This window comes from Lissotriton vulgaris, chromosome 10 (assembly GCF_964263255.1).
Source record: "Lissotriton vulgaris chromosome 10, aLisVul1.2, whole genome shotgun sequence".
In the NCBI taxonomy this organism is placed as follows: Eukaryota; Metazoa; Chordata; class Amphibia; order Caudata; family Salamandridae; genus Lissotriton; species Lissotriton vulgaris.
Window position 1 is genome coordinate 914,566,315 of NC_141698.1, and position 14,693 is coordinate 914,581,007.

The 14,693-nt window shown below is 38.2% G+C and overlaps 1 protein-coding gene across 1 annotated transcript in view; it reads left to right on the forward strand.

Moving 5' to 3' along the window:
* Window positions 1-13,395, forward strand: part of TMEM196 (transmembrane protein 196) — a 299,739-nt gene extending 286,344 nt beyond the window's left edge. Inside the window, exon 4 of the mRNA XM_086939995.1 lies at window positions 13,242-13,395. Coding sequence (XP_086796121.1) covers window positions 13,242-13,271 — 30 coding nt within the window. The 3' untranslated portion in view covers window positions 13,272-13,395. The remainder of the gene's footprint in view (window positions 1-13,241) is intronic.
* The last annotated feature ends 1,298 nt before the right edge of the window (window positions 13,396-14,693 follow it).

The following is a 14,693-nucleotide window of genomic DNA, read 5'->3' on the forward strand; positions in this document are numbered from 1 at the left end:
TAGCGACTGTTTTCAGTCGCTAACATCTTGGCACGCCCACTTTGCATGTCATTAGTGATAAATATCACTGACATGCAAAGTGGGGCCCAAGATGGTCGCAATCTCCTACAAGCTGTCGCTAACTGCTGTAAGCGACAGCTAGGTAATAGGAGGATAATTTTATCTCCCCTTTCTTGGCTTTTAAAGCCAAAAAAGCGGAGATAAACCCCCTTGATAATATGCCCCCTTGTCTTTCAGCCAAACAATTACTTTGTCATAGAAATCCATGACAATGTCTGAAGGAGCGCCTGTTACTTTATGTCACTGCTGTTCCTCCTTGGGCCAGCTAACAGAAATTTTACATTCTGTCCAAAGATCTGACGGGACAACAATGTCAATTAAACCATCAAGATCTATCCACAGAACTTTTGAGACTTTAATGAATCTGTCAACCTGACGATACCATTCCACCGGCTTTTCTCTCAGCCGAGGAAAATCATTTGTGAAGAGTAGGATATCCTGTCTTGTCCATGGAACATGAACATAACCCCCACCAGCTATTTCCCTCATAGGAAATTTACCAAAGACTTCTCCTCTGTCTCTCTTTTCTTCTTCTCTCTTCTTTGTCCACTTAACTCTCCATTTACTTAAATCTCCCAATCTTTTTAGAAAGACAATTAATTATTTTATATGAGTAATTCTGCCTGTAGTATTTAGGTTCTCTATATCTTTTTCAGAAAAATCCACTCTATAATGCTTTTGCAATTGTTTCTGGTGAGTTAAATCTATTTCCAATTCAGCAGTCACCTCTTCAAATTGTTCATATTTGTTTTTAGTTTTCCACTGAATGCTCTTGCAAATGAATAGCAATTCATCATCCTGATATTGATTCAAACAGTCAGTACCAATTGTGCCAATAATTAATTCTTCTAAATCTGCTTTAAATTTTGCAACATCAAGTTGTTTAGACTCAGGAATTTGCGTTAAATCTGTTCTATTTATGGAACGAGAATCTGATTCTGCAGCTGATGGTGTGACATTTGACAAACCTTGATTTAAAGTTAAATTCGGCATTGTTTTATCTTTGTGTATTTCCGTTAATTTAGAATAAAAATTTTCAGCCACTTTTTGCATTTCGGCATTCAAAGGATTTGCTATAACAGAATGTCTATTTTCACTCTGATCAAAAACTGGTACAACAGGACCAATTGTAACTGGGACTGTCACTGCTTCCATGCCTTTTGTTAACTGTTGAATTAATTCTCCCTTTGCTTTAAAATATTCTGTAATGTTTGGTATATCTCCAGGCAATTCTGTTCTATTATCATTTCTCCGGAAATTATCTCTTGGGGTATTTGTTTTGCTTCTCGCCCTATTGGGTAATCTAATAAGTCTGGGTGAATCCTCAACCTCCCTAGGTGCACTAGGAGAAATACCTGGAAGACTTCTTGGGGTAAATGGGAACAACCTGGCTGATAAGGTGGAGGACTATTTAACATATCCTCCAAAACTGCATCATCTAATTCTTGATCAAGATGACCCCTCTTCTGAGAATTCTTTTGACCTGTTTCTATAACCATTTCTAAAACCGGATATAATCCTTCATACATGTCTCCTTTCCTCCAACGATGCACTTTATCTTTGTGGGTTTCCCTATCTATGCCTCTTGGTTTTCCCCAATTTTCTCGCTCAAGTTCCATCATTTCAACTTCCCATTCAACTAAAGCTTCAAATTGAGTGGGTCTAAGTCTTGGTGAAAGAGCCATCATTTTATCACTTAAGTTTCTTAAAACTTTAACAATAAACGATCCATCTTCTGGCCAGGCTAAAACACCATCATTTTTAGTATATTGCATCCAATTTTCAAACCAGAGAACAGTATGATAACCATATTCTCCTTCCATATATGCTGTGGGTGTTTTGTACTTATGAAGTAATTTTCCACCACGCGCTTCAATTTTCTTGTCAGGATTGAATACATTTTTAATTTTCTGAAACCATGAAGGCTTTTTCTCTTCTTTATACCAATAACTCATGTTTTTAAACTATTCCGTACTATTCAGAAAAGATCGTAAATATTTTTCTGTTGTACCGCAACTCTGACCAATCCGTGCACGAAACTCACCAACAAGCCAATCAGGTTAAGCTATGTCACTACCTTGCTTAACCAATGAGAAACCAGTTTTTAGAAATGACCAATCAGCAAACAGCTCGTTTTGGTCACATGAACCAATCAGCGCGCTCGCTGTGACGTATGTCGACCAATCGAAACGCGAACCTTGTGACGTATACTGCAGCTGCAGCGAAGCTGCGCGTGTCAGTGTCACTCCGTAAACTCACCCCTCCTTTACAAAATATTTTCACAGCACCATTTTAAACAATCTTTTTCAATAGATTTCAGTTAGTAACTACGGAAAAACAAACTATTTGTCCGTTTCACTAATAAAGTAATAGTTTTACCAGACATTCAAGATTCTATTCTCGTGAAATAGACGATGCTATTTACACAAAAACAGTTTTACGCATTCATATGGGAAAACCTATTCATGCATACATGAAATCTTCGGTAGGACTTTAACCAACCAATAGAAATTCAAAAACGCCAGTAAGAATAGACAACACTACCTCACCCTTCACACAAGCTCGGAAAGATCCTACTACTCTTTTCACAACGAGTTTTAAAACGGGCTCCAAGTCCCTATACTCAGAGCTACAATTTCATAGGAAAACTTTACTATTCATGCAACTTAACATACCTAAATCCCTAAACTTGTGTTGTACGTCCAAAACACTTAGTGATATTTCTGTATCACTAATTTGAAACGAAACAAATGAACTGTGTAACTTCACCTGTCACACTACTCTGCCGGCCGGCACATAGGTTTTCACACTGCTGGAAAAACCTTTCGACAACAAATAACAACTAGACAAAACTTAACATGTGTTAAACATGTTTCCTATGTAATTACCATGTATCATGTCAGTTACCATAGTAACCATCCTCTGCTACCAAGGATTTGATCCAGCGGGCCAAGAGAAATTCAGTCTCATATATACAACTCTACACCACGATACTCACCATTTTCATATATCTACCCTAGGCCCATAAATGACTGAGACATGAATTGACCAACTGAATCATATGACCTAATTAATCAGTAACACTTTATAATGCATTTAATTAAGTCAGTATCATAGGCAATGGATTAACTAATGGTAACTCAAGGAAACAAACAAGACCAGCTTGTCATTTCAAAATCTATTTTATTAACTTTATTATAAAGCAAAATGCATTTTTAAAGTGTAATTTCTTTTATTAGCATTTTATTGTGCAAAACTATTTATTAGAAAGGCACATTTGACTGTAAGCTCAAACCAAAATCAGCATGAAAAGTGCTCAAACATTAAGGATTATCCCCTAAACCCTATTTCCCTAACTAAACTAAAGAAAACCTAAAGGGAAAAAGTAAAGTCTTAATGGATCTTACGTGAAACAAAAGTCCGACAGCATCTCTGAAGCCAGCAGTGCTCCTTGCAAGGGGGCAATTTTTATACCTTTTTACTATCTAAAACTAACTAAAAGAATACAAATATTCGAGCAACACGAAACACGATTGGACCAGAGACATCGTTCGATGAAGTCATTTGCCTTTCGCATAGCAAAAGTCACGTTTTTTCAAGAGCGGCATTGTTCATAGACTAAGAGTGTCACTAAGAGTGTCACAGGCTCTTCCATGATTCGCTACATTAGGTAAAGTCAACCGTTTGCTTCCTCCGTCCAAGCTTTTCCGCCGCTGGACATCCTGTCCTTGACCATGAAAATTGAATCAAATGTTCATTCAATATTTCCACACAGCCTTGCTTTTACGAGCGACTTTCAAAGAAATATTGTAGAAAACATTTTTGCTTTTCCAAACACTGCTGTGCAAGGCCCAACTTTGACAGGACTTCGGACATCCATTTTAGAAATAGGCCACAGGCCTCTTTTAGCAAGAGTCTAGTATGCAAGGAAACACAAGACAATACTTAATTCAAGAAATGATAATTATTCTGTTACCCACCGCTTGACTAATATTTAACCCATTAATCTATGTTACCTAGCTTTGCATACAAAAGATAAACATAGCATAATGACATAAAATGGCACAACATAAACAAAAGCACATTTAAAAGAATGCACATGCTAATATTTGAAACAGCCGCAGTTAATGTTCATCAAAACGAAAGACAAAGTAAATGTATTATTTAAAACGGAATGACAAACATGACAAGAGCACAAATAATTTAAACCTGCGTGTTCGTGTTGGTGCACATTATTTTAGGTTGAATCAGTATACAAAAACATGCAACACCCATTAGTAAATTAAAATTTTGGGAGTTTTAATTCAGCGTGCTTTATTTCTGAAATGATTCTGAAAGTCCGCTTCATCACCATCCTGGCTACAACATCATACTTCTGTAACCTGTACTTCAATAAAGCTTCTTGGAACTTACCACCTCTGGATTTCCTTACTTTGTAACATTCCAAAATGTGATGGACAGCCCATGCAACCAATACCTGACTTGAGCTGATTGAAAAAAGATAATAGCAGAACGGAGCTAACCCTAATCCCCACGGTCAAATAAATGATTCATGTTAAGTTTAATTTGTTATGGTGACATGATCTCTGGCATACATCTGACTGTTGAGTCAAGCCTTCAAACTGGTCAGCGGAGGGAATACATTCCCATCACACATATTCTAGGTGGCATTCCAGGCTTTTTAGATTGATTAAATAATCATTTAATTAGGTCTAACTGATGCTCCTTATCTAGCCAGTACTTATTAATGTGATTCATCACTTGCTTTGAGTACTATTTTCCAAAATGCTTCTTGGTCTCCTCACAAGCACCTAGACGGTGAACGCGTTCAGTCTCGTTACAGGAAGTGTTGCTTTTTTTTAACCAGTGATAAATTGAAAAATGTCAAACAATAAGATATTTCACAGTTTAGAAGGGAAAAAGAACAAACACCAAAGATAAACGCTATACTTGGGATAAAAAAATGGCATCTAAAAATGGTAGTATTTATAACTGAAAATAGGATCAGCTCTGAATTGTGATGTAATAAAGTGAAAAAGCAACATTAGCAGCTGCTTTCGGTTGAGATGTCATCTGTACAGTTTTCGCCCCAGAATTAGCGATCCTCTATATGAGTCAATATGAAGACACCTTTATCCACAATGGCAACCCATTCCACCAATGGATTGGTGGATGGGTGCGATACATAGACGACGTCTTTTTCACCTGGTCGGGCACCTCAGAACAACTGACTCAGTTCCATGATTGGATTAACAATAGGACAGAAGACATTAAATTCACGCTCCAGACTTCTGAAACAAGGATGTCTTTTTTAGATGTGGAAGTTTATTGTTCTAACGGTCAATTAGTCACCACTCTTTTCAAAAAGAAAACTGATCGCAATAAAGCATTGGATTTTTCCAGCAGTCATCCAAGAAGTTTAAAAGAAAACCTTCCAATAGGTCAGTTTCTGCGCATCCGCAGAAATTGTACCTTTAAAGATGAGTTTTTGGGACACGCTGATGCTCTGAAAGAGAAACTGTTAGCTCGCGGCTATCCAGCTAAACTTCTTAAACAAGCAATAAAGAGAGCTTGGTGGACACCTCGCGAAGAACTACTGACCAAAAAACAAAAAATCCATCAACAACGCACCGTTTGTGTATCTACATACTGCCCTTCATCCAATATTCTCAAAAAATTGATCCATCAGAACTGACATCTAGCAAAGGACCTTGATGACCAACTCACAGACGCCCCCCTTTTTGCATACAAAAAGGATAAAAGTATTGCCAACCACATTGTTCGAGCTGCGATCCCAAAACCGAAAGTGCCAACCTTACGTGATTATTTGAGCCTTCCACCTATAATTGGTCATCATAAATGTGGCACGTGTCTTTGTTGTGCATCAACCATTGAAGGCAATTTGTTCCATCATTCAGGGATATTTTGGAAACACGACCAGTTTACCAATTGTAAAACGAAAAATGTGGTCTACGGGATACTCTGTCCATGTGAAAAATTATATATAGGCAAGACATCCCAAGAGGCGAGACAGAGAATGTCTCAGCACAAGTCCAGGATTAAGAAAAAAGTCCTCACAGCTCCATTGGAACAACATTGGATAGAGAAAACCCACAGTGAACATGAGTTCAAATGGACAATTATTTCTAAAATTGACACTGACCCTAGAGGCGGAGACATGGAGGCCAAGCTGCGACAACGCGAGGCAATGCTAATACTGAAATTTAACACCACAACACAAGGACTTAACGAGATGTCTGAATTATATAAACTTTAGAACTCCTCCCTGGAGCAAATGGCCATATCCAGCACATTTATGGCTTTAACATCATCCTATTCACATTGTCCACCCTGGACCTGCAGCCCCATGGCAATCGCCTCGACATTATAATCATCCAAGCTTTTTTCACCATGAAAACCCCTGTGTCTAACTTTGATGACCTCACGTTCGACTTCATCTCTCACTTGCCCCATTTCACGTCATGCTCTCCAGATGATCACAATACACTTTGCTCGTTTTGATCAAAGGCAATTTCAGTGTTCTCAGCATTATTAAACAAGGGCGTCATATGATTAATAACATCATAGTACAGCAGAACACACAGGTCTTCACGTAAGAATTTGGGGAGGAATACTACAACTCCCATGAGGCACGCGACCTAACCCGGAAATACCGCCCATTAAAAGAAGATCAACCCGGATGTAAATACATCGCGTCAACCAACAATGGCGAAGTAACTGGAGGAGACGGACGGCGGATCAAAAAGTAAGCAAAGAGGACACGGTCCTTTTATTGTTATATATCGAGCTCCACTGAGCACAAAACTGCGAGCTCTATTTCGAGCTATTTCAAGACAGTACGCGCTATCGCGACGTATTTGGACATAGCCTTATCATATTGCTCAGCTGTAACCGGCGTGTATTTAGCATTAAATCGTCCATTCAACCGAACGCTCGGGATCCCGAGCACATTGACTTAAATGCTGCCATCCCAGCTCGTGTAGCCTAAATCATAGATCTCCCCTTTATTTTGTAGAACTGAACCTGAGGCGTCTCAACCTGAACTGACTGAGCGCTGAGGGCTGTCATAGACCCGAACTGACCGAGCGCTGAGGGCTGCCATAGACCCACACTCAATGTGTTAAAGGATATCAACCCATACCTGGAATTGACTGAGCAAATTGCTAGTGAGTAGTTCCTTTCAGATTCTCTTCTCCATGATTTCCAATGGGGTAAGACCATTCATGGCCTCGCGCTGACACAGGTTCCTTTTAATCATTTCCAGCTCATTTCAATTCCATAAACTTTATTGAAACTCTGTGACAGGTAAGCTTCCTGAGAGTATGCCGTGGCTGAATGAGAGTTGAGAGTCTCCCTCTTATATGAATGTTCCACTGACAGAATGCTTGTATCTATTATGTATTTCAGATTGATTTTGTTTTGGTCCTGAAGAGAATCCTTTATAATACTTTAAGGATTCGAAACGCGTCGATCGAGGTGGTAGTTGTGTTCTGGCCAAACTGTTGGCCGTTGATCAATAGCTGCTCTATAAATAAGAGTGATAAGGAAACATTGGGAAGTTGTGTTTGGTCTTAGTTACTCTTGTGATTTTTTTCGAGCTTATGTATTGTATGCCACCATTCCTATGATTATAAATAGGATTATGATTTAGCTCCTTATAAAATTGCAGTTACTGAATGAGTTGAAGACATTTTTGACAAACCTAGACTACCAATTACCACCCTCCCCTGAAATGTTATGTATATGTTCACTGTCTTGTGTACACGTGTCTTGAGCCTACCTGTGTCTTTAGTGTCTACATTATTCATCAATCTCCCTTGTTCTATAATATTGTTCCCTTGTTCTAAAAATTTTTACTCCTCCATTTTCTATGTAGGATAAATATCTGAGGTTGTAAATATATGTTTGCACACTTATATGTAAAAATCCTTCATTTTTTCAAAAAATATATATAAAAAACAAACTTAATTTACAAAAAAGAAAAAGAAAAAATAAAAAGTTTGAATTTTTCTACCAGTAACCTAGACTGAAAGAGTGGTCCTTTCTGGAAGTAGTGATTGTTAGCTTCTTCTGTCATTTGGTTGCCAAATAGTGCACAGTACTGGCAATTGTTTTGTTCATTACATTGTGGCGCAGCCTTACTGTGCTTACCGCCAAACCCGTTTAGTTTTGTGGACAACATAAACAAAAGCACATTTAAAAGAATGCACATGCTAATATTTGAAACAGCCGCAGTTAATGTTCATCAAAACGAAAGACAAAGTAAATGTATTATTTAAAACGGAATGACAAACATGACAAGAGCACAAATAATTTAAACCTGCGTGTTCGTGTTGGTGCACATTATTCTAGGTTTAATCAGTATACAAAAACATGCAACACCCATTAGTAAATTAAAATTTTAGGAGTTTTAATTCAGCGTGCTTTATTTCTGAAATGATTCTGAAAGTCCACTTCATCACCATCCTGGCTACAACATCATACTTCTGTAACCTGTACTTCAATAAAGCTTCTTGGAACTTACCACCTCTGGATTTCCTTACTTTGTAACATTCCAAAATGTGATGGACAGCCCATGCAACCAATACCTGACTTGAGCTGATTGAAAAAAGATAATAGCAGAACGGAGCTAACCCTAATCCCCACGGTCAAATAAATGATTCATGTTATGTTTAATTTGTTATGGTGACATGATCTCTGGCATACATCTGACTGTTGAGTCAAGCCTTCAAACTGGTCAGCGGAGGGAATACATTCCCATCACATATATTCTAGGTGGCATTCCAGGCTTTTTAGACTGATTAAATAATCATTTAATTAGGTCTAACTGATGCTCCTTATCTAGCCAGTACTTATTAATGTGATTCATCACTTGCTTTGAGTACTATTTTCCAAAATGCTTCTTGGTCTCCTCACAAGCACCTAGACGGTGAACGCGTTCACTCTCGTTACAGGAAGTGTTGCTTTTTTTTAACCAGTGATAAATTGAAAAATGTCAAACAATAAGATATTTCACAGTTTAGAAGGGAAAAAGAACAAACACCAAAGATAAACGCTATACTGGGGATAAAAAAATGGCATCTAAAAATGGTAGTATTTATAACTGAAAATAGGATCAGCTCTGAATTGTGATGTAATAAAGTGAAAAAGCAACATTAGCAGCTGCTTTCGGTTGAGATGTCATCTGTATAGTCTTCGTAAACTACGACAATGCAAGGGGGAAGGGGGAAGGTTTGTGAAAAGGGCTCCTATCACAGGCCATTGCAATTCACACTTTCATTTCTGGAAGGTGGTATTTTTTCCTACCATGGTAACAATGAACAATGAAGGAAATTGTTATGACATACCACCGGCATTGCAAATGACAAAAAGCCAATGATGGTTTAAACCAGTAGAATTTGTACTACAAGTGTTAATTGTCACTCATTCTATTCTCACTTGGGATAATGCTACTATAACTGTCATTAACAGCCAGTAGAGTGGTAGACTTTTGTAGAATGATAATTTGCAGCAAGTAGTGTTTATATGGAATAATGCGAAGAGGGCAGGCCTCAAACTATGAGAAACACTGCAGATGAAAAGATACCCTGCTGTCGAGCTTAGCAACACTCCAGGCTTATCTGTGTGTTTATAGTTAGTGTAAAGCTGTTACAGCAATGCAGCCAGGGCCACTGCCATCAACCAATTTTTAATCTGGAGTATATCACAGGGAAGCAGATTATGACCGGTGAGAATCCCAAGAATCCTTCACTTTTGGACCTCTCGTTTTTTAACCTATACTGTGAGTAATTCTAGCCAATGGATTCTCTTGTACAATTTTTTATTAAGATTGTTTTGAGCTGTAACTACCAGAACCCACCTTTTAAAACGAGGCCTGCTGTTTCACTGCTGAGGTAAGAGGCTGTGCACAACTTTCGTATACAAATGTGTGTGTGCACCCATGTGAAGCTGAGCAACGAAGACTTTTGTCTGACTCAGCCTGTCTGCGCACAGGTAGCACTGTGGCAGATGAGACTCAGAATAGACTGGGTACTGCATGGGTAGGTGACATTTGAGTAATTTGCTTTCCCTTAATAATGAAAAATGACAGAAAGTTATGTGGCCTTATGTGAAATGAAGATCTGTCATTTTGTGCCACATTTAAATGCAAATCTTGGATCTAACCTTCTTCAGCTCAATATAATAAAAAAAATCCCCCCACATCTGGACACACCTGCTTTCACGCATCATGGCCAGTGGTTCCCCATTATGCCATGGACTCTTTCTACAAACTCGAGAGGTGTCAGGAATACTTTTAGTAGGAAAATGTGAATTGTAAACAGCAAGAAAACCTTTGTCAATAAAAGACTAACTAGTGGGAGATAAGTGCATTTCCTGGGAAGAGAAAAGCTGTGAAAAGAACAGGTATGAACTGAAGGAAAGAGATTGAGGAGAGTGGCCCATTCTGATTACTTTGATGATCATATAAACAGTATCTGAAAATAGTTAGATATGCTTTACAGTTTAACCCACAATTGTTCATTTAACATATATTGGTGTCTTGATTGTCTAAAATGTTAAGTTACGTTTCTGTTATGTTGATTTGTATAGCACAATAATCACTGTTGAGGGTTTCCTGGCACATGAGTAGATGTGTCGGTGTGTGGTCCATGCAAAGTTGTTCAAAGAGTCAGTTCTTCAGCCTCCTACAGAACTCAAGAAGAGAGGAGGAGGCTCTGATGGTTTGTGGGAAGTTGTTCCATGCTTTGGCTGCAATGCATGAGAAAAAACGATCTCCTGCTTTGCTTTTGTGATTGTCTAAATGTATGTAACTCTTCAGATTTACTGGTTCAGTGTTGTGCAAAGCTTTGTATATGTGTGAAAGGAGACTTAGCTTTTGTTAGTGAACCACCCCCATACATTTGCTTTTTGGACTCCTGTTTTTGACCCTGTGTATGTTGGCTAAATGACTTTGGGCACTTTACCACTGATGATCAGTGCTAAAGTGCATGTGCTGTCTGGGTAAATTGTGTTTATGGATTGGTGTTTCCATGATTGGCTATTTGATTTACTGATAAATCCCTAGTACAGTGCACAGTGTGTGCCCAGGGCCTGTACATCAAATGCTACTAGTGGGCCTGCAGCACTGATTGTACCACTCACATGAGTAGCCCTGGAAAGGTATCTCAGACCTTCCACTGCATTGTCTGTGCACAGCTGTGAACTGCCATGTCGACCTGGCAAGTGCACCCATTTTCCAGGCCCTAACCTTCCCTTTTCTTACATAAAAAGCACACGTATGGTAGGCGGAAGGTACCTGCCTGGACAGGGTGCAGTGTATGTGAAAGGTAGGACATATACTGGTATGTGTGACATGTCCTGATAGTGACATACTCCCAATTTCATTTTCACTAATTAAAGGCTATCTGTCCCATAGGATAGAATGGGAGATTCTGTGTAACATCTTACAAGTGTAACTTCCCACTGGGACAAGATGGAAAAATAAAGTTTAGGCTCTCTGAACTCAGAATTTAGTAACCCATCTTTTAGTAAAGAGGGTTTTTAAATGGTGTGTTTGAAAATGACACTTTTAGAAAGTATCGCCAAATCAAGGAAGAGAGTGAGGACTAGGTAAGCTAGTCCAAATCCCCAGGATTATATGTCAAAATCAATAAGGACTAGCTATGTTTGGGGGAGGGGAGACTCAATGAAGTAGGTGTGCTGGCAAACCCATTGGTTTGTTCATGACGCCCTCACCCACCAACCTAGTTGGTGGCATGCTTCATCATCGGGCCCACCACAGTGACACCGAGTGTGTCCCGGGTGTGCTTCGATGCCAGTGTTACTGCGGAGCTGGTATGTTCGCTGAGTGTGCAGTGTGGTGAGTGAGAAAGTGAAGGTTAAAAGCTATACAGTGGGTCCCAGTACCCGAGGGAATAGATAAACTTTAATCACTGGGCCCCTGTTAGCAACTAAAAAGGCAGATGGACGTGTTGGAGTGCGAATTATGACCTCCTGCGTCCTGTGTGGTCTACATGTTTCAGCCAGGCCTTTTAATTTTTAAAACTGGCTTTCCTCAGGACCAAATGAGTATGTGAAAAAGGTGCAGATAAATAATAAAATTACTAAATTATAGTGATTGTGTTATTTTACTAAGTGTCACACTCCCTAAGGTGTGTTATATGTTAGAGGGGGATTCCCTCTTGCTTTAACCGGCTATTTGCTGTAAAAAGCTTCCTTGGGTCACCTGGCAGAGAAAGAGACCGAAATTGCCGGTCTAGATCCTCCTTGGACCTGTCGCCCTTCTGTGGTGCCCGAATATTCACGGAAAATTAAATGGCAATTATCCTTTCTCAATTTTATACTTTCAAGGTTGGGAAGTAAACATGGATGTTCGCAGGGAAGGGGTTAGAAAAAGTGAAAAACACACTTAAATACATAAATACTAAGATTTCCAATGCGTATATACATTTACATTTGTTAATCAGCCATGACAAAATCCAAACCACCCATTATTTTCAGGGTCTAGAGGAAGGGATTTCTTCAGATGAATAACATTTCTATGAGGAGAAAAGAATTAATCCTTAATAAAGAAAAGCTAAATAGCTTAAATTAAGTGAGTTACGGTTATTCTAAGGCAGGTTTGTATATGTAGGTGTAAATGGAATTTTGTAAATCATAAATGTGCTCAAAACACAGAAGATATTCTCCAAGGTGCATATTTATCACGTCTAAAAATATGGTAGGGAATCAGTCCTTCAGGGAATAATCCCCAAAGCATACAACTAGGATTTAACACTGCAAGATATTCAACAAAGTGCAATCAAAGAATGAAGCAATACTTCTGTTTAAAAGATTATTAATTATATTGAGTAATGTAGGAATGTTACATCATTAGTACTAATCGTACTTCTTTTAGTAAAACTATAAATATATATTTCTGCTTGTGTGTTTGATAGATAACTAGAATCCTATTTTATTTTTTAAACATTTGTAATGCAGCTTATTATCATTTTGTTTTAGCATTTTCGGGGTGATAAGCACATATAAAAATGCATTAATGCAAGCAGTGTGATCTCCGTCTTAATTATTTGCTTTACTGACAAAACCTTTCTACTAATTGATGTTTTAGAAGCCTAATCTCATCAGAAAATGCATACTCTTTGCTTCTGTCCTGACAGAGGCATTGCTTACCAAACCCAAGCGACTGACTGCAGGTTCCAGGGTTCAAAGAAAGATTTTAGAAAATGGCTCTACGTCAAACGGAAAACTCCAAATGGACACCATACAACCCTAAGCAAAAGGGCTGTCTACGTGAAAGAAAACCAGTGAAAGTCAAAAGGTAAAAGGGCCAAACAAACGTAATTTGACTAGACACTTGTTGCCAAACTACAATTAGGGTTCTGAAATTCAAGAACTAAAGTTAAAAATGCACGAGACATGCAAAAACATTAGAATCAATCGTTATATTATTTAATTAATCAATGCATTTCTACTTATGTAGATTATGCTGTAATTAAAACATTGAATTATTATTTTCATTAAAAAAAAATAGTATTAGTCACATTTCGCCATTCCATTGCCATGTGTATACTTACACATGCTGCACTGGGGAAATTAATGCCACTGCTTAACAACCCCAACTTTGTATTTTTGCTCACATTTATTTTAAGTTTATATTGCATTTTTAGACTTCAGAAGAACCGCCTGACAAAAATGTGTACGGCAGCAAAAGTTTGACTTCACCTCTGATGTTCACTAAAGTTCATATTTTTTAGCCTGCTGAAAATGTGAACTTCAAATGGCTGTTCATTTTTGCACGTGTAAAAATGTTCTCACAACGAATTTTCTCTTGTAATACAAGTTGAACCAAAATATTTGAACTCGGTTGACAGAAATTTAAAGGCCAAGATTCAAAATATTTCAGAGCTCTAGTTTGGTTTTGCAGCACTTTGAAATATTTTGTTCTAAATACGTTAAATCAGATTTTTTTTGGAGCACTTTATAAATAAGAAAATTTATTTTTGTTTGCTAAATATTTAATGGTATCCTTATGTTTTGTTGCTGGCATGTTTTCTATGTGTTCTTGTGCGTTAATTTCGAAACCTATCTATTGCCTATGTAACTTTTATAAAACGCGTTGATCAGAAATACAATGGAAATGAACCTCTTCAAGCCACCACCTTGCATGGTAAACTATAAGTAGGCAAGACTCTGCATGAATTAGTAAAGAATGCAATTTCTTGTAATTGATTTGTTTTCACTTACTTTCCTAAACGCCTGATCTTTGCACGTTTATTTATTTACCTGCTGGCACTGTATATTTGTAGATTGATACAGGATGTCATCAGGCTGAAGCCACACTTGCTCGAATGGGAATTTGAAGCCTGTAAAGCTTTGCAAACAAGCCCTCCAGAGGTGGTGCTGTAGCAAGGCTGTCCTAGTCAGTCACCTAGGCTGCCACCATCAGAGGTCATCAAAGGGGAGCCAGATTACTCATAAAACAATTATTATATATGGCGCAAGTGCTAGGAAAAGAGGAGTGGCATTTTGCTAAAATACCTGTAGCAACCCTGCATCCGTCCAAGACATTTTAGCAGATTGTCTGCTTCTAAGGGTGTCCAAATGTTTTC